This window comes from Ornithorhynchus anatinus, chromosome 9 (assembly GCF_004115215.2).
Source record: "Ornithorhynchus anatinus isolate Pmale09 chromosome 9, mOrnAna1.pri.v4, whole genome shotgun sequence".
Lineage (NCBI taxonomy): Eukaryota > Metazoa > Chordata > Mammalia > Monotremata > Ornithorhynchidae > Ornithorhynchus > Ornithorhynchus anatinus.
In genome coordinates, this window is record NC_041736.1 from 9,403,341 (window position 1) to 9,421,602 (window position 18,262).

The following is an 18,262-nucleotide window of genomic DNA, read 5'->3' on the forward strand; positions in this document are numbered from 1 at the left end:
GAGCTGGATTTAGAACCCAGTTTCTCTTATTCCTAGTCCAGGCTCTTTCCACTAGACCATGCTACTTCTTATTACCTCATTTATTAATTTGACCCTTGGGATTAATATTTATGAAATCTTCATAAAACAAGTTTGTTTACATTATCTTTTTGAGTCATTTGTATATCTTTCTGGATGACACACAAATTTGTGATGCAGTCCATATTTTTATATCTATAATTCTATTTATTTATATCATTTCCTGTTTATTTGTTTTGATGTCTGTCTTCCCCCTTTTAGACTGTAAGCCCGGTGTGGGCAGGGATTGTCTCTCTTTATTGCTGAATTGTACTTTCCAAGCTCATAGTACAGTGCTCTGCACACAGTAAGTGCTCAATAAATACGATTGAATGAATGCATGAATCATGGTTTTTTCCTTGACTGCATGACCAATACTACTTCATTCACCTAAAGTAAATGGGCTAAAATTGACTGAAACCAATCAGTGTGGAGTCTGTTCATAATAGACAATCACCTAGAGCAGGGAAGGTAGACTTTCCTGATTGGAAAAGAGAGTCCGCTAACTTTGCCCTTTTACTATCTCCCTTATTTCTTCTGCTTTCTCCTCTGTTCTACTGTCTGTCAACATCATTTAGGCCCACTTTTTCTTCCAGACTTTTCTTTCACTGGGATATATCATTTCCTCAACTTTCTTCAGAGCTACGATTTCTCTGTCACTTTCAAATCTATGTGACTTCTAAGGTTTCCCTCTCTCTCCAGCATAATATTTCTAGGTGCCTGACATCCCACTCAGCTCTCCTGTTTTAAATAGGCAATATGGTGAAGATCATGTGTCCAATGTCTCCTCCCAAGTTTTCTCTTTTGTGCCCAATCACCTCTCATTTTTGGAAGACTATTGTTAAACAAGGGAGATTCTCATCTCACATGAGCTGCCAATAAACCCCATCCTTTTCCTCACTCACATAACCTGTAGTAGTTGTAGTAGAATTTAAAGCCCCGAATTAGTTGAGAAGATCCAGTATCCTTCCTGCTTTCTGCCTCCGTCAATATTGCATAATTCTTCTTTGTTTTAGGACTCATTCCTCATTTTTGACCTTTTTGAAAGATTATTCTATGGTCTGTGAAATGCATGAGTAATTCCTTTCCACTTGTAAACATTTATGGTTTTGCTCTTTTAGGCATGTTTACGTTAACCAGGGTTCACAGTTCACGCAGTATGATATCTGGACTGCCTGGACCTGCACTTGATGCCCTCATGCTCCATGGCTACAACCCCAGGCAGTTAGTGTTAATGAGAGCAGGCAAGCTTAAATTAAACTGGGAGATCTATACCTCAAGAAGACTAATGAAGGGTTCTCAGCCAAAGAATGGGCTTCATAAAAAGTAGGTCAAGCAGTTTTTCAGGGCACTAACAAAGGGACAAGCCCCCTACAAACTAATTATCGTATGACTGAAGCTTACTTATGGTTTTGCATTTTGGAATAGTTGCAGTAGTTAGTGCTATCATTATGATCACTTTCACACAAGGACAGTTAAAATATAAGATTCAGGCATCATTAAACTCACTTCTGAACATTTCTCCTCTAGAAGTACTAGTAATGTTATTTTTTGGAAGCCTACTGTGTGTGATGCACTGTACTAAACACTTGGAAAAGTGTAACAAAAGCAAAAAGTGCATTCCCTGCCCAAAAGGGTTATAATCTAATGGGAAGTGAAAGGTCTTCTGAACATGGCTAAATGTGTAGTAAAAAGAAAAGTACGGGAACTGAAATTGTAAGACAGAGGAGGCTTAACCCACTCTTCTGCCTATCTTTCCTAGCCATATGCAAGATTTAAAACTCAGAATGACACTCTGAAACTTGGTTTGCAGAGTCCCACCTGAAGAACCTCACTGGTAGTGAAACAATCTTAAAAATGAAGAATCTGAAATGGTATATTAAAACACAAGTCATCTCTCACTGTTTTCCCTGAGCCTCAGCTAATGACTAGTATCATTTCAAATTTGCTGGCTTCAAGCAAGGAAGCGCAATCAAGAATAATTACTGAGTACATATTTGCTTGCAGCGAACCATACTAACTAGGAGTAGAAATAGAAGTAGTAGTGTTTATTACCTGCTGACTGTGAGTACCACAGGTGAGTTCCATGGATAGAGTAAACTTTGATTCCCATCCACAAGGACCTTACAAGCCATTCAGTGACAGGAAACTTCTTTTAACTCAAGTTCATTTTAGGAACTATTTAAAGGATATGTGACCTCTGTTAAAATTTTAATTGTGCACCTTTTCATTAGTATTGTAGAGAGACCCAGATTATATTTTTAGTACTGGAGAACAGTAACTTCATTTAAGGGTTTTCTTAAACCTAGGGTCTTCCTGTGGTTTCTGTCTTTAATTCCTGTCACCTGAAGGATATTAAGCAGAAATGAGAGGGCAAAGTCCATAGATAAAGTGGTAGGTCAACAGTGATGGTACTGAGAGGAAGCCTAGGCTTTTGAATTGAAGACAATTCAAGTCTATAAGTCTTCCACGCTTGGACAAAGAAATAGATCTTGCATATTTTTCTAAATACTTTAATCCCAATAATGAATTAGGGCCAGGAAGTTACACAACTTAAGGCTCATAACCAAGAATGCTTTTTCTGTGGTTCTTTATTACCCAACTCTGCTGTGTTCTGAATGAGCTATAAGTCCTTGAGGGAAGAGATTGATAGGCATTTTTTGGCAATACATGGTTTTCCCATGTTAAGTGAGTTTTCTTGGTCCAACATTTTGAAGGCCTCCATCCTCAAATCTGAAAAGAAAAGCAATGCCAGAGAAAGGAGAATGTATGCTGATTCAGGTCATCACATTGGTCAGGTTTTAAAGAGAGTTATAAATATAAAAGGTGAAATGGGAGGAAGCTCCAACTCTATTGTTGAGTCCTTCCTATATTGCACAACTTTAGGGTGGGAGTCAGATTTGTTCTACATTTCCAGGGCAGAAGGGTAAGAGAGAATGGGGGAACCAGATAAGGAGAAGAGGGAAAGAGATGCTGGCGATAAAAAAACAAAAAACAACTGCATCAGCTGTTTGTTCACTTTGGCTTTGGGGAGGTGTGACAGTATCTGATGACTTTTCCTTGCCTTTGCCCTTCAAGGAAGGGGACCTTGATCATTTAAATCTATGTTCTCCTTGGAATTTATTTCTCTTCAGACACTCTTCACTTAGACATGCTTCCACTGTAATTAGTACTGTGACTGGCTGGCTGAGTTGGCCCCCAAAATAAATGACCCTTAACATACCCAAACCCTCAGCTCTTGAATAGCTTCACATCGACTGCATAAAACCCAGCTAAAATGAGGGGAAAAAGAGGAATGACATCAAAATGCATTTAGTGCCATTCTCATTATTCTAGAGTGGAAATGTAACAAATTATAAATTTATCAATTTAAAATTGACAAACTATTGCAAACAATCGCTTGGGTTTAACTTTAAGATAAGAATAAACTTAAAAGTCCATTCACATAGAATACTGAAACTCTATTGTTATGGGTTGTCTCTACTCCTGGACCTCTGGGAACAGTTGTCAGGATGGATCTGGTGGTGTCTGAAACCACAGGGAATAGGCTGCTTTGTTTTCAGTTCAGGGCAGGGAGAAATAAAAATTCTGGTGATCAGAGATTTAAAAGAGCATCTTCCAGGGTAAAAGAGTAGTGTTTGTGGTTGGCAAATTCCTTCTGAGAAAGAATCAATTGACCTGCTGAGGGCCTTCTCTGTGCTACTTTACTAAGAGTTTGGGATAGTTGGAAGACATGATCCCTGCCTTCAAGGAGTCTACAACCTAGGGGAGTATCAATTCAGTGGCTGGACCTTTTTCAAAGGTGTATTGCTTCCCAGTCCCTGGATTCAGCTTATCAAGGAAATACTGAACAGATTCATCAGCCTTGACATTCTCTACACTATGCTGCTTGCCTAGGTTAGAAAGAACAGTGAGTAGAGAAGCAGCATTGCCTAGTGGCAAGAGGACAGACCTGGGAGTCAGCTGACCTAGGTACTAATCCCACCTCTGCCACTTGCCTGCTGTGTGACCCTGGGCAAGTCACTTAACTTCTCACGGCCTCAGTTCCCTCCTCTGCAAAATGGGGATTCAATTCCTGTTCTCCCAACAACTTAGAATTTGAGCCCCATGTGGGAACTGGTGATTTTATCTCTAAAAATCAGCTTAGTACAGTGCTGGGCTCTAGTAAGAGCTTAAATATTATTATTCATAATTAATGATATCTAGCCATTCTAGAAGCATATCAGGTTGGACTACAGATGTTTGAGGGAGAGAATTAAATGGAATTCAGGTAGAGAAGCAACATGGCTCAGTGGAAAGAGCACGGGCTTGGGAGTCAGAGGTCACAGGTTTGAATCCCGGCTCTGCCACTTGTCAACTGTGTGACTGCAGGCAAGTCACTTAACTTCTCTGTGCCTCAGTTACCTCATCTGTAAAATGGGGATTAAGACTGTGAGCCTCATGTGGGACAACCTGATTTCCCCAGTGCTTAGAACAGTGCTCTGCACATATTAAGCGCTTAACAAATACCAACATTATTATTATTATTAGATTCCCCCTGCTAAGGTGGAGATATGAAATGGACAAAATGTTTACCAAGTTGGCTAAACTCTGGACTACACCGGATCTGAAGAGCAGTAGGAAAAATTTACAAAAAGGGAAAATAATGGCAGAACATCCAAGAGGAGTAAAGAAAATAGCACAATTACGGGAAGCAGCTCTGGCTTAGTGGAAAGAGCACAGGTGTGGGAGTCAGAGGATGTGGTTTCTAATCCCGCCTCCACCATTTGTCTGCTGTATGGCTTTGGGCAAGTCACTTAACTTCTCTGTGCCTTAGTTACCTCATCTGTAAAATGGGGATTCAAAGTGTGAGCCCCACGTGGGAACAACTTGATTACCCTGTATCTACCCCAGTGCTTAGAACAGTGCTTGGCACATACTAAGCGCTTAACAAATACCACAATTATTATTATTATTATGGAGGAACAAGATCAGAACAGCTTAAAGCAGAGAAGAAATGCAAGAGGACAAGACATAAAAGGTTCGTTCCTGCTCTATTAATTTACAATTTTATGATTCTATGCATGTGCTTCTTCCTACTCAGCAGTTCTTTCAAACCAATAAAATTACACTGGCTGACATAAGAAAGGCCAAAGATATTTAAGATATTATATCTACAAATTTCTAATAGAAGGAAGAAAAAGTGGCATATAGTTGAAAAATGAGTGCCATCCCAGGATTTCCCTCTACTATGCATAAAACCATAAACCTCTTTCAGAAATCATGTAGTCCAGCTCCTTGCCTTTAGATTGAAGAATGATTAAACATTCAAGACAGATGATGTCTATTCTTTTCCTTGAAATATCCAGGAATGGATATTTCACAAGTTCCTTCACCTCTGTTGTTTTATAATGATAATAATATAGTTATTATTATTATGCTTTTTAAAAAACACTTATTATGTGTCAAGCACTGTTCTAAGCACTAGGGCAGACACAAGATAATCAGACTGCCCCATATGGGGCTCACAGTCTTAATCCCCATTTTACAGATGAGGTAACTGAGGCACAGAGAAGTTAAGCAGCCTTCCTAAGGTCACAAGGAAACAAGTGAAGGAGCCAGGATTAGAACCCATGTCCTCTGACTCCCAAGCCCATGATCTTTCCACTAAGGCATGCTACACTGCTTTTCTCTTTTTATGCCACCCATCCAGAAATTCTGTCTGATAGCCATCCAGAATCCCCCCAGATTTCATTAATGTCCATTCCTTAGGGATGGAAAAAAACAGTGTTGATTGGACAAGGTGTTCAATAGAGTTAACTGGTCAGACAAACCAAGAAGCTACAATCGAACTGTTCTTAAGAGAAATTCTCTCTTAGTTCTGAATTAGATGGAATCATTGGATACTGAAATTAGTATCCAAATGGCTATCCAAAAGAAAAATAAATTAGAAAGGAGCCTGTCCAGAATGAATTCAGAATTAAATCTAAGATCAACAACAACCAACTGATCTGAAATTAACAGGAAACTACCACAAAAACTAGGATTTGGCTATGATGAAACAACTTCCATAAGATTTTCTGAATAATTTTATTCATATCGTGGAACTGAAAGTGCTCTTTTAGACATTGGATATAAAACAGAGTTACTACAGCACACACAAATTAAACATTTAACATTTTTAAAGCTCCTCTTTTCCCCAAAATGTAATAGATTAAATTAAAAGAAAATGTAGAAGAAGAGGGCAATTTTTAAATACTGTAGCATTCATTGCCTTTCTCTCTCTCTCCATTCTTCATTCCTCCATTAGGCGGAACACTGGTAAATTTTGGTTATTTTTCTACTGGATGCTTTTTCCCATCACTAAGACAAAATTTCTTACTTATAAAAATTGTGTGGTGAGATGGTGTTTCAAGCAGATACATGACTAATACGCAGATTCTCAAGGCAAAACTGTCACTCAGCCTTGGGCAAACTTACATTACCCCCAAGGGGGAAAAAAACAACTTTGAAAAGCATTATTTGCTAATACTTCTATCTTGACCACATTTTACCCTGACCCTTGATATGTATTAACAACCTGAAGTTAAATTGCATTTTGAGGATTCCTCTCCACTGCGGTTTACAGTGACATCAGAAGGGGATAAGAATCGCAAATGGAAAATAAGAAGCAAAGCACGCCTAAAACAAAAGGCTGCCTTTGAGACAAATGTCTCCCTGTAATAAAAATCAGAGATGGGGAAAGGAGGGAAAGAAAAGCACATAAAATATATAATATATAAAGAGAATTTTCCATAGATGGTGCTAGATTCTTCATAGGTTCCCTAAGAGGTGTTATTAGACCTTAAATCAGTGGACTCACATTTTCCAGGCCAGTAGTCAAATTTATGCTGTGGGAAGGATGAATGCATGATAGTAAAGCGTTAATACTATGCAAGCTGCAGCAGCCCTACCATATTAAACGTTTTTTGAGAAATCTTGGTGCTGCTGCCAGTGCAGAGTACTATAATGCAGATACCATGCCTTTCAATGTTCAGTTGCTGCACTGCAGTAACCTAGGTTGCAATACAAGGAAGAGCCAGTCTTTTCCATACTGTTACTTAGCACAAGTCTGAACAATGACAACAGGTACTATAATTCCTGTCTACAGAGTTTTTCCTCCCAAATCCAGGAAAAACAATAAATCAATACCACTGTGCAAGTCCACACAGCTTTGGAGTTCAATGAACACTGGCAAACCTCTCCTTACCACTTGTTAATCTTTTTACTAATACCAAGGACTTTTCATAAGACTCCCAATTACTGAGGTCAGTTACGGCACATATCTGCACATCAATAGTGACTTTTAATACCTTTTGTTTCTTCTCGGTTCTGTGAAGCATTTCCTTTTCTTTGCGTAACTTCTCTTCCTCATCTTCCTTCTCCTTTCTTCTGATCACCAGTGCAAATTCCAGTCTGGCAGCTTCTTCCTGGTGAGCTCGCCACTGAAGAACCTGACACACAAAAGTTGGACATGTGTTTTAGAAAGGCCAGGTAATGATTCTCTACAACCTTCACTGAGGAGCCCATTTCACTGTATAAGCTCCTTATGGGCAGAGAATGTGCCTGCTAATTCTATTGTATTGTAGTCTCCCAAACACTTAGTACAAGGCTCTGCACATAGTAAGTGCTCAATAAATATTACTGATTGCTTGATTCAGGACCAGATTAAGGCTCAAGATAATAATAATAATGTTGGTATTTGTTAAGCTCTTACTATGTGCAGAGCATTGTTCTAAGCGCTGGGGTAGATACAGGGTAATCAGCTTGTCCCATATCAGGCTCACAGACTTAATCTCCATTTTATAGATAAGGGAACTGAGGCCCAGAGAAATGAAGTGACTTGCCCAGAGTCACACGGCTGACAAGTGGCAGAGCTGGGATACAAACCCATGACCTCTGACTCCCAAGACCGGGCTCTTTCCACTGAGCCATGCTGCTTCAGCCCTGATGTATACAGTCTGATAGAAAGAGCATAAGAGAAGTCCTCGGGGAAATTCTGAGGATTCCCAGTGCTTGATCTTTTACAAAATCAGTTGACCTAAAGAAAAATTATTGGAATTCAAAGATTAAAACAGTTAAAGATTAAAACAGTTACATCTTCTTATGCCTGGCTTACACCCAGCAAGCTTCAACTTCATTCAGTTGTATCTACTGAGTGCTTACTATGTGCAGAGCACTATACTGAGCACTTGGAATGTACAATTTGGCAACAGATAGAAACAATCCCTGCCCAACAACAGGATCACAGTCTAAACTATGATACCTTTACAATTAAAAGTAAATCAGAGCTGCTGGTAGTGTAAGCAATGATCCAATTAGGCTTTCATCAGCTCCCTCCGGAAGGACAATGGAAAAGGGAAGTCTTGAGTAGTTAGAAGTGCTGTTTTACAGGTGTTTATGGGATGATAACCACAGAGAAAGCTGAGGGGTTTGGCTTTGTCAGCACAGAGAGAACAAGAAGCCGACTTCGGCATTTTAGAGCATCACAGAACAAACTGGTAGGTGGGCAAAGGAATCAATATTAGCGTAATAGTCTGGAGCAGAGAGGCTTCTAAGTAAACTGGAAGCAAAAAGGAAAACCACCTCGAAAGGCATTTTCATTGTAAAGCATATACAATGCACTGTCCTGGACCTTTTTAGGAATGGTAATGACTCAAATGATGAGGGATCATTACCTCAATAGTAGCCAGGAGCATCAAGGAGAGGATTATTAAAATATTCAAAATTATATCCATTTCAAAATCCTATTTGTAAATACTTGATGAAAATCACTACTGGGAGATTTAACCTCAGGTCTAAGGAAACACACAATTTAAAAGCAACATTTTTTTCAAGTCGTAGTGAAAGTCATGGAAAGACATAAAGAGGAAATGTGTTTAGTGAGTCAGTCTTTGTGATCCTCAAGTAATGTAGAGCAGGATTCTGCTCTAAATTTATAAAAACATATGCTGATTTATAATAGTACACATATGAAATGAGAAATACTAACAAAACAAACTCTAAGTATCTTATTCCCATCACAATCTATCAGGTGCCAATAAAGCTTGGAGATTCATATTCTTTAGGAATTCAAAGAAGCTGTGGGACATTTAGTTGCTGATGTTACTGAAAAATAAGGCCAGTGTTTTTTAATTTTAGGATTGCAGCAGAAACCTCAGTGGATAACAGTTTATAAGTGATGATGATAATGATAATAGTATTTGTTAAGTGCTTACTATGTGTCAAGCACTGTTCTAAGATAATCACGTCAGAGAACAAGTTAAATGGGATCAGATTAGCTCCAGAAAAATATAGTTTGCAAAGTTGCAGCTAAATAGTTCGTAAGAAATCAATCTCCAGGACCAGGAGAAATTCAATGTTAAAAGGTTAAGTGGGAGATGAAAGATTAGAAATTTTAGTCTAAGCTGCTCTCAAGGAAGCAGAAATTCACAGAAGCTAGGCTTTTGAACTTTGCCTTGCAGGAGCCAAAAAACATCAATTTTCAATTAACAGGGGAAAAATTGTTTGTCTGAACATGGAGGAAAATGAGGTCCTGACAGAAAGAATGAATTAAGTACAAGGAAAAAAATAAGACTGGAGAAAGAAGAGAACAGATGTTGGCTCAAGTCTCAATGACTCTGTTCTTCAGGGCTTCTATAACTTTATCTGAACTTCCTATATAGGAATGTGTTATCTCAGGAGGCGGTCAAATTTCTCTCTCTCTGGAGAGGAGATTAGGAGAATATGTTGGAAAAATATCTCCCTGAGATGGCTAAGGGCAGGTGCTATCTTGCTTGGAAACAAAGAGCAAAAAACTAGATTATCCAGTCCCCTCTATGTTTTTCAAATTTTTCTCTTTTCATTTTCAGAAGTGACTGCCTCATTCAGAAGTCACAGCCAAAGAGGGAAGGGAGCTACAAAATACAGAGCCACCAGCTAATATCATGCCCTCATTATATTGAGAGAAAACAAAGGCATGATAACAAGGTCTGATTAAGGAATTGTTGGGTAGGCAGCAGAAAATATCTGGTGCCTACCTCCCCACCCCCCAACCCTCTCAGGATCACACCCGAAGAGTTTCCAGTACTCTACTGGAAGGCAGAAGGACCTAGGTTCTATTCCTGGCTCTGCCACTTGTCTGCTGTGTGACCTTGGGCAAGTTACTTAACTTCTCTGTGCCTCATCTCCTTCATCTGTAAAATGTGAGCCCCATGTGGGCAGGGACTGTGTCCAATCTGATTATCTTGTATCTTGGCACATATTATGCTCTTAATACAATTATTATTATGATTAGCATACTTTCTCAAGTACCTAGTACAGGGATGAGCACACAAGCTCACAATAAATACCACTGATTGATTGCTTTACAGAATGTGACATATTACTATATAAGGTTTGATCTGTAAAACTGCATCATTTTTCACAAGCAGTTTTTCTAGTCCTTCTACACTAGTCAGCATATAAACAGACCTGAGAATCTTCAGGAAGTTATGAATACAGATACAGATTTCTGACATCTAAGAGAGGAGATGAGGCATGTGGCTGTCTAGACCCAAGGAAGAGAAATGCCTTCATCACCATCATCATCAATGGCATTTATTGAATGCTTACTATTTGCAGGGCACTGTACTAAGCACTTGGGAGAATTCAATACAATGGAGCTGGCAGACACATTCCCTGCCCATAACAAATTTACAGCCTAGATGAGGAGATAGTATAAATATAAATGATTTATAATATATGATTTAAAAGTATGTATATTAGTGCTATGGGATTGAAGGTGGGGCAAATATCAATGCCCAAAGGTCACAGATCCTTCTACTCCTCCCGGATTTTTTTATTATAGAAAATAAATTCTCCAGCTGTCAGTAACTTATGTAGACCCTGGTAGAGAGCTTCCAAAATATGCAGTAAAGACATTGCTGAGGAATATAGCCGTGGGTGCAGAATAAGTGAGAAAACATGCATTCACTGTTAGTGCTTGTTCTCCTCCCCCTCTCTCACTCTGGCACCTCACAGTCCCTTCCTTGGTCTATAGCCGGGCCCTTCTGAGCACAGTGGGACCAAACAGCCTCATAGTTTCTTTAAATATTACTATGGTAACTTTTGATATTTCCACATCCAGGGCATCACTGGGAAAACTCGTAAATAACCCACAAAGAAAGAAAAATCATTCTTGCCTGCAAGAGATTGCTGTTACTGCTGCTGGGTAAGCCATAAATGGCCAAATAGCAAAGATAACAAGCACATTTGCACACAGATCGTGGTCTAAATTTCAAAAAGATCAAAAAGATTGAATGAGAAAGCTGCTGCACAATGGATCAGTAGAAAATGTGACTGTCAGAATAAAAGAACAGGCGAAAATGGTGAAATACACCTCTAACAGGTCTATTGTTCTTATCTATGTCATCATGCCATAGACAATCTCCTAAATTTAACCATTTTATCTGAAGAAGCATTGTGATCTAGCTGACTGGTCTGGATGTCAGATGAACTGAGTTCTAATCCCAGTTTCACTACTTGTGTGCTGTGTGACTTCAGGCAAGTCATTTAACTTTTCTGTGCTTCAAGTACCTCATCTGTAAAATGGGGATTAAGATGTGCATGTGCATCATGGACTGTGTCCAACCTTCTTAGCTTGTATCTACTCTAGCACTTAGTACAGCGTTTTGCACTTAGTGAGCACTTGACAAATACCATTTTAAAAAAGAGTTTCATACTGCTTATAAATAACATCTGGAGGCATTTACTTTACATTGTGCATAATAAAAAAGGATCAGAGAAATAATTTCAGAATTTCAAGACTATTCAATGGCAGAGCCATGGGTGTAATCCCGAGGACAATTCTCTGTGGTCTAGGACTGACATTTTCATTTTGACCCATGCAAATCTAAAATAACCTCCTGGTCCATTTCATCTTGGTTTCCTATGTGAACATGGGAGTGAAATTGCATTTTTCACCTCGACAGGGAAATGGACAAAATCACTGCAGGGTCAGCAGCTACCATTTCTGAAAATCTGAGAAGGAAAGAGTCTGAAAATTGCAAGGGGGCCCACTTAATGCCTATATTTTAACAAGGAAAAGGAAGCTCCCAGGAAATGACAGAAGTGTAAGATTAATTTCTACTTCTGGAAAATATGCTGTACAGAAATCATTATAAACTGTATTAGTGAATAACTGGAAAAAAAACTAATATCCTGGCAATAACCAGTATAATTTCATGAAGGACAGATTCTGCCTGACTAATCTAATTTCTTCTACAATAGGGTGACAGTACTGGTAGATCAAGTAGAAGTGATATATTTAATCTATCATGACTTCTGGCAAGGTTTGTGATTCTGTCCCACAGAACACTCTCATCAATAAGCAGAGACAATACAATCAAGATCAAAGGTAAGAGGACAATTGGCTGGAGACTTTTTCTCAGTGGATCAGTTTCCAACTCAAATGTGAAACCACCACCACCACCAACAAAAAACAGTGCTACACTAGGAGGCGTAGAGACCTGAGCAACTTACTCTGACCTCAGACATCTTACTCTGATCCACATTCAAGTGCTGCTGTAAGTCCGGGGCAAACATCTGGGTCTGGATATTGTTTCTGGGGAAGCTGCTGGGCGTATACTACGGTTTCACATGTATGTGTGGGTTTCTGGGGCTGCCGGGAGTTGTGCTCTTAGTGGAAACTTCACATACACATAAGAAGTTGGAAATCAGCAGAGAGCCACTAAAAATTAGGCCTAGGAAGGTAAGACATATGAGGAAATTTCACCCTGGAGAAATGGTGGTTAGGGAGCTCAGGGACCGAACCAAAGGAAAGAGAACAAATGTCTTCCATCCCCACAGAGTATAGAACATGAGGACACAGGCATAACTGGTAGCATGAGCCAATTTAGAAGTCTAAGGAAGACTCTTCTGAAAGAAAAATTTATTCAACACCACAGACAAGTAACTGGGGAAAGCTATGGACTCTCCTTTTCAGGAGGTCTTCAAAAACTGAATAGATTTTGATCTGTTGTGATGGTTTTGATGCAGCACTGCCTAAGCGAAGACAGGGATTGGGAATTAAGGATCCCTTCTAGACCTATAATTCTGTGCTCAGAATCCTTTATCAATACTAATCTTATATCTATCAGCACCTTTCCAGCATTGTTAAGAAGATAATGATGGAAGGGCAAGACCAAACTTTCCCAAATTGTGAAGGAGCTAATGATGGAATGGCAAAAGCTAGCTTTTTGACATTGTTAAGAGGCCAATGACTGGATGACCAGACTTAGCTGCAGTTAAGTCACTATCTCAGAACCATTAGGACCACTCGTCATTTGCCAGCATCTTACTTACATCTTACTTACATCTCTTTAGAATTGTGAGAGACCTAAAGGACTTAAATGATTTCTCATTCCAGAAAGAAGTTGAGATTTACCTTTGGATTTTGGCAATGATCCCCAGAGCTAAGACTTCTACGAAGCATTCAAAACTCCAGAATTTGCTTCAATATTGATTTCCACAAAGTCTGGGATTTTCAATTTGGAGGACCCAGGTAAAATATACATGTTTAACAAGAAATTTGCCAGATTAATGTGAGTACAGTAGATCACAGATGGGCAGTGTAGGCAGTCTCTGTTATCAGTTAAACACACAGGGGCTTTACTGGTCTAGGCAGCATGTTCTGCAAAGAAATAGTAAACTGGGGTAAAAAAATCCTATTTGAGCACAACTGAATTTGGTAGCCTCTCCCTTCAAATTAAAATGAAGCAGTGAGATTTCTCTCTAACATTCTGCTTTAATGGACAGAAGCTCGAAGGAACTTCTAATGGGTCAGGGCCCGGTAGAACACTTTCTATGTGAATGGGACCATTTTGGAGTCATGAAATGCTGGGTACTGCTGAGGAAGAACATTAAGAAAAGTGATTGTAGAAGGTGATAAAAGTGATTAGGGTTTATGGATTTCCTAATTTATGTGACTCTTACAGGAGGTCTTTGACAAGAATATTTCTTCTAAACTCAGTCCATTCTGGATACAAGACGGATAATTTAAAGAACTTGGCAGTAGTTTTAATCCCTTTACACAAGAAGGTCATTACCTCTTACCTATAGAGGGGGCCAAAAAGTGAAGTCAAACAGAGATCACAAGAAGATTAACTTGGAAAACTCATAAAAGAGAGTGGTTTTCATTACAAGCAGTGCAGCCCCCTTCACTTGCAATGTGATTCAGCAATAAATATTTCAAACTAAGTGTAGAGCACGCTGATCTATGACTTTTGCCTGGATGCATTCCCCTAGGCCAAGAAGAAAAGTCAGTTACATCCCAAAAAGGGAACAGGCACAAGCAAACTAGGAGAAAAGGAAATGGAGAGAAAAACACAAAATTAAGCAGCCATTCCATCAATCCACAAGGGCTTCACCCAGATTATCCCCATTAATGCTAATGGAAGTTACACACACAAATTCCATGAGCATTCACTGGAGAACAAATCCCACAATCTTGAACTTCTTAAAATAAACCAGGATAAAGGCAGGACACTTGACTAGTGTTCCAATATTCTTAGAAATCTAATGCTTTTCCACATCATTTTCATTAAAGTGGCTAAAATAAATGACTGGCTATGCTTCAGCTAAGTATTGTTTGTAAATCAATTTGTTTTTCCTACTCAAGATTTAGCTATTGTCATTTATCGAGGGTAACTACTTCAGGGAGAGTTTGAAAAGAACTTGTTTGGTTATTTCTCTGCCTTTCTAACCTCTTCTAATTTTAATTCCATGCATGCTACTCTGAGGAACTGCCATGACCCTGAACATAAAAGGCTGCACTATTCAACCAAAGAGAAAGAATATGTCCTAATCCTATCTAAACAGATAGAAAATGAAAAGCACTATGGTGTGAGGCTAATCACCCCCAGCTCTGAGATTTAAAGTGGAACAAAGACAAACATCAAATTTCTAAGTTCCCTGCTTGAAAAGGATTGTCTCTGCTATAAAAGACACTAGAAATAATGAACAAGGAATTTACTGACTTGATAGAGAAGACCAACGTACACAAGGAGCCTAGGTTTGTGTTTTTTATGATGACATTGTCTTACCTAGGAATAGCCGGGTGAATCGTGACGTACCAGTTGTATTTATTGACCACTTACTATGTGCAGAATATTGGACTAAGCATTTGGGAGAATATAACTGAGTTGATAGACACCATTACGTGCCCAAGATCCCAGACTCTGACCCAGCCTGTGATGTAGCGTTATGCTCAGACTAACGTATGTGATGTCATGGATGTGCCAGTTAGAATTTTTTTAGGTTCAGCAATGAGGAGAGAGTTCCTAATTTTGTGCAGAGATATAATTGCAATGAAACAAGTTACACTGGAGAGTCAGCTGGGAACAATGACAACTGAACAGGTTTCCAAGGCAGCCAAGAGCCAGATGCTTGAATATAAACAGTGTTGCCTTGCTCTTCTTGTTTGTATGAATCCTATATACTGAGCGTGTGCTTCAGATTAAGGCACCAGAAAAATGTGTGACCAGGTGATTTGCTTTGACACATCTGCAGGGAACTAAGCTGAAAATTTGAAAGTTAACCTTTACTCAGTGCACTGTCACGGAGGATCACCAGGTCCATTATTGGATAGTACTTATTCACAAGTCATATTTGACATGATGGACTGAGACAACCAAAAATTAATCAGCAAATCACCTTGTGTGGGCACACAAGCCTCATACGAGCTTCTCCTCTTCCCATTTCCTCCCCCACTTCCCTTTCTTCCTAATTGCCTGGCTGCAAAATATCATACTAACCAAAGTGAAATAAGCAACAGGTTAATGTCTCAGTGTATGTTAAGTAGTCTTCTGCTGGTGGAGTGGTGATGTCTATCTCCAATGGCAGACACTATGGCTTTAATGATTTCTTTAAGAACCCTGCCGTCACCTCAATTTTACAGCATTTTTTCGATGCCTTAGGCTCTGGTCTTTATTCTTCACTCTGACCTCTGGGGATCCCTATCCCCAGTTGGTGAAATACCGCTTTAGATTGAAAAAATATGCCAACATAGCCTTGCTCTAAAGACTACATTTCAGAGTGAGCTTTTTTCAGTTTAGGTGCTGGAACAAATAGATGTTAGGCTTCCGTGATTTTGGAAACGGGCCAAATATGTGAATGAGCCCGAGGGCAGCTCATCGTTTTCATTTAAGTTTTATGGGCTCTGCTAGATGTCTGCTGGTGAAACAGTTTACATCAGAAATGAAAGGACTAGTTCAGATTGGATTTTAGCCTCACACTTGTAAGAAGAAAGAGCTACAGTACAAAAGCTATTATTTGTTGTGTTCAAAGATAATATTAGAGTCAAGTTATTACATTTGAAGTTTTCCAATATTGCCCTCTATTTCTGAAATTCACCCACACATTTCATTACCATTATCTTCAGGATCATCACCGGCGTTGCCAAGAGACACAAAGCTAGCAAGCTATTTTCTGAGTAGGAGTTTTACCGGTACCCCTATGGGTCACTGGAGTACTAGTCAAGCAATCTTTTAACATTAACTCTGAAGATACAATTTAGCTTACACATCTGACAGGACATAATTCCATCTAGACAATACAGGACCTATTACGACTCGTGGTAGAGAATGGGTGTGCAGCCATACACAATTTTGCTTTCCCCCGATTTCAAAGCGGTGGAGCATATTCATGGGCAAGAGACAGGTCTCTGGGAAGCAATGGTAGAAGGTAGGAATCTACTCCCATTCCATCCTGCAGTGCTTAATTTGTGCTGAGGCTTTAGGCCCTGGGATATGAATGCAGAGCCCCAGGCCCTGGGTAGGAAACTGCCATCTTGGTGGGATGCTCCAGCATGTTTTCTAGCCCTTACGGGGCTGCTGACCAGCTGGAGTGCCTTTGGCAGAGGTGAGCAGAAGAAGGACAGTTTTCATTCCTCGATCCTCCCCTAACCCTGTTTTCAAGACTCCCAAGACAGGAGGAGACATTTCAGTCACTGGGAGGGATGCAAGTTGGCCAGTTTTCAGTGGCCTGGCACTCCTTCTGATTCAAAATAAGCACCACTCCCTGTCTCCCTTTATCTAGTCACTTACTTCTCAACTCCTAATAATGAGTTAGTACACAAAGAAGATTAACATTAGCCTCATAGACAGCCTTGAAGAAGGCAACCCCCCTAATATTACCAGTCCCCATGTTTCCCTTCAGCCCTCTCCAACTTTTCCATTGTCCTAGCAGCGCTGTCCTGACAGAGGTTAAAAATGGTTGTCTGAAGAGGAATGCCAACATCCACAGACTGGTTCCTCTTAGACCAGGCTGATGTCTTTTTGGTCCTAGGTTAATTAGGTTGGCTGGCTGCCCCAGTCAGAACAGGTTTCACTGCAACCTTAAGGAAGTGGTCTGCTTGGTCCCTGGGCAAGAAACAGCTTTTGTGGCTGGCACCTTTTTATATACCTTCATTTTGAGAAAAAGCACAAAGCAGTTTGGAGCGCTGTGGAATCTCTTTGCTTCTTAAGTCCCTGTCGAACCAGCTTGAAGATCACTTTTGAATCACCTCAAATGACAGCTGGAAGTCAGAATTGTGGCTGATTTTATTTATTGAAAGGATTTGTTAAAGGTTCTTGATGGGGAGGATTAAATAAAAAAAATCTCCAAGGAAATTGTTATTGCTTTGGAAAAAACACAGGTAATAACTAGGCTATAAAAAACATTGGTTTGTTTTTTTTTTTTTTTTTAAAATAAGCTACCCGAGCCTTTCATGCAGGCTAAATAATGGCACTCTGAGACACAGGAAAAGTTCCTCCATCTGAGAGCCCATCCAACTAAAATCCCAAGAAAATGATTTTCCAGATATTTCTTGTTTTCTTAGAAAAGAGAACAAATGTTTATGAGGGTACAACTTTTAGCTTATGAGCCCTGGATCATCTTTAAGAGGTTATTATTATTGATTTGGCTTATAAAAAAACTTTACTTACAAACCACTCGCATAAAGACAATCCTTCCAGTAGCAAATTAGGTACATAAAAAGGGACCCTAGATTTTCTCTCTGCTTTGGTCTCAGATCAGGAACAGGGTAGTGTTCGTAAGTTAGTTTGAATTTTAAATTATCGTTATGTCTCTGAGCAGGAGACTTTATGACTGGGCATATAGTATCAAATTTGGTGAGGTAAGCTCTTCTCAAACAGAAACAAAATAATATCGGTATGGAATCAAACTGGAA

At 39.5% G+C, this 18,262-nt stretch overlaps 1 protein-coding gene across 3 annotated transcripts in view; it reads right to left on the minus strand.

Annotated features, from left to right (window-relative positions):
* CCDC148 (coiled-coil domain containing 148) overlaps nt 1-18,262 on the minus strand; it is a 130,084-nt gene that overhangs the window by 33,370 nt on the left and 78,452 nt on the right. For all 3 annotated transcript variants that reach the window (XM_029071515.2, XM_007671139.3, XM_029071514.2), the window contains one exon: nt 7,389-7,529. In XM_029071515.2, coding sequence (XP_028927348.1) covers nt 7,389-7,529 — 141 coding nt within the window. The remainder of the gene's footprint in view (nt 1-7,388; nt 7,530-18,262) is intronic.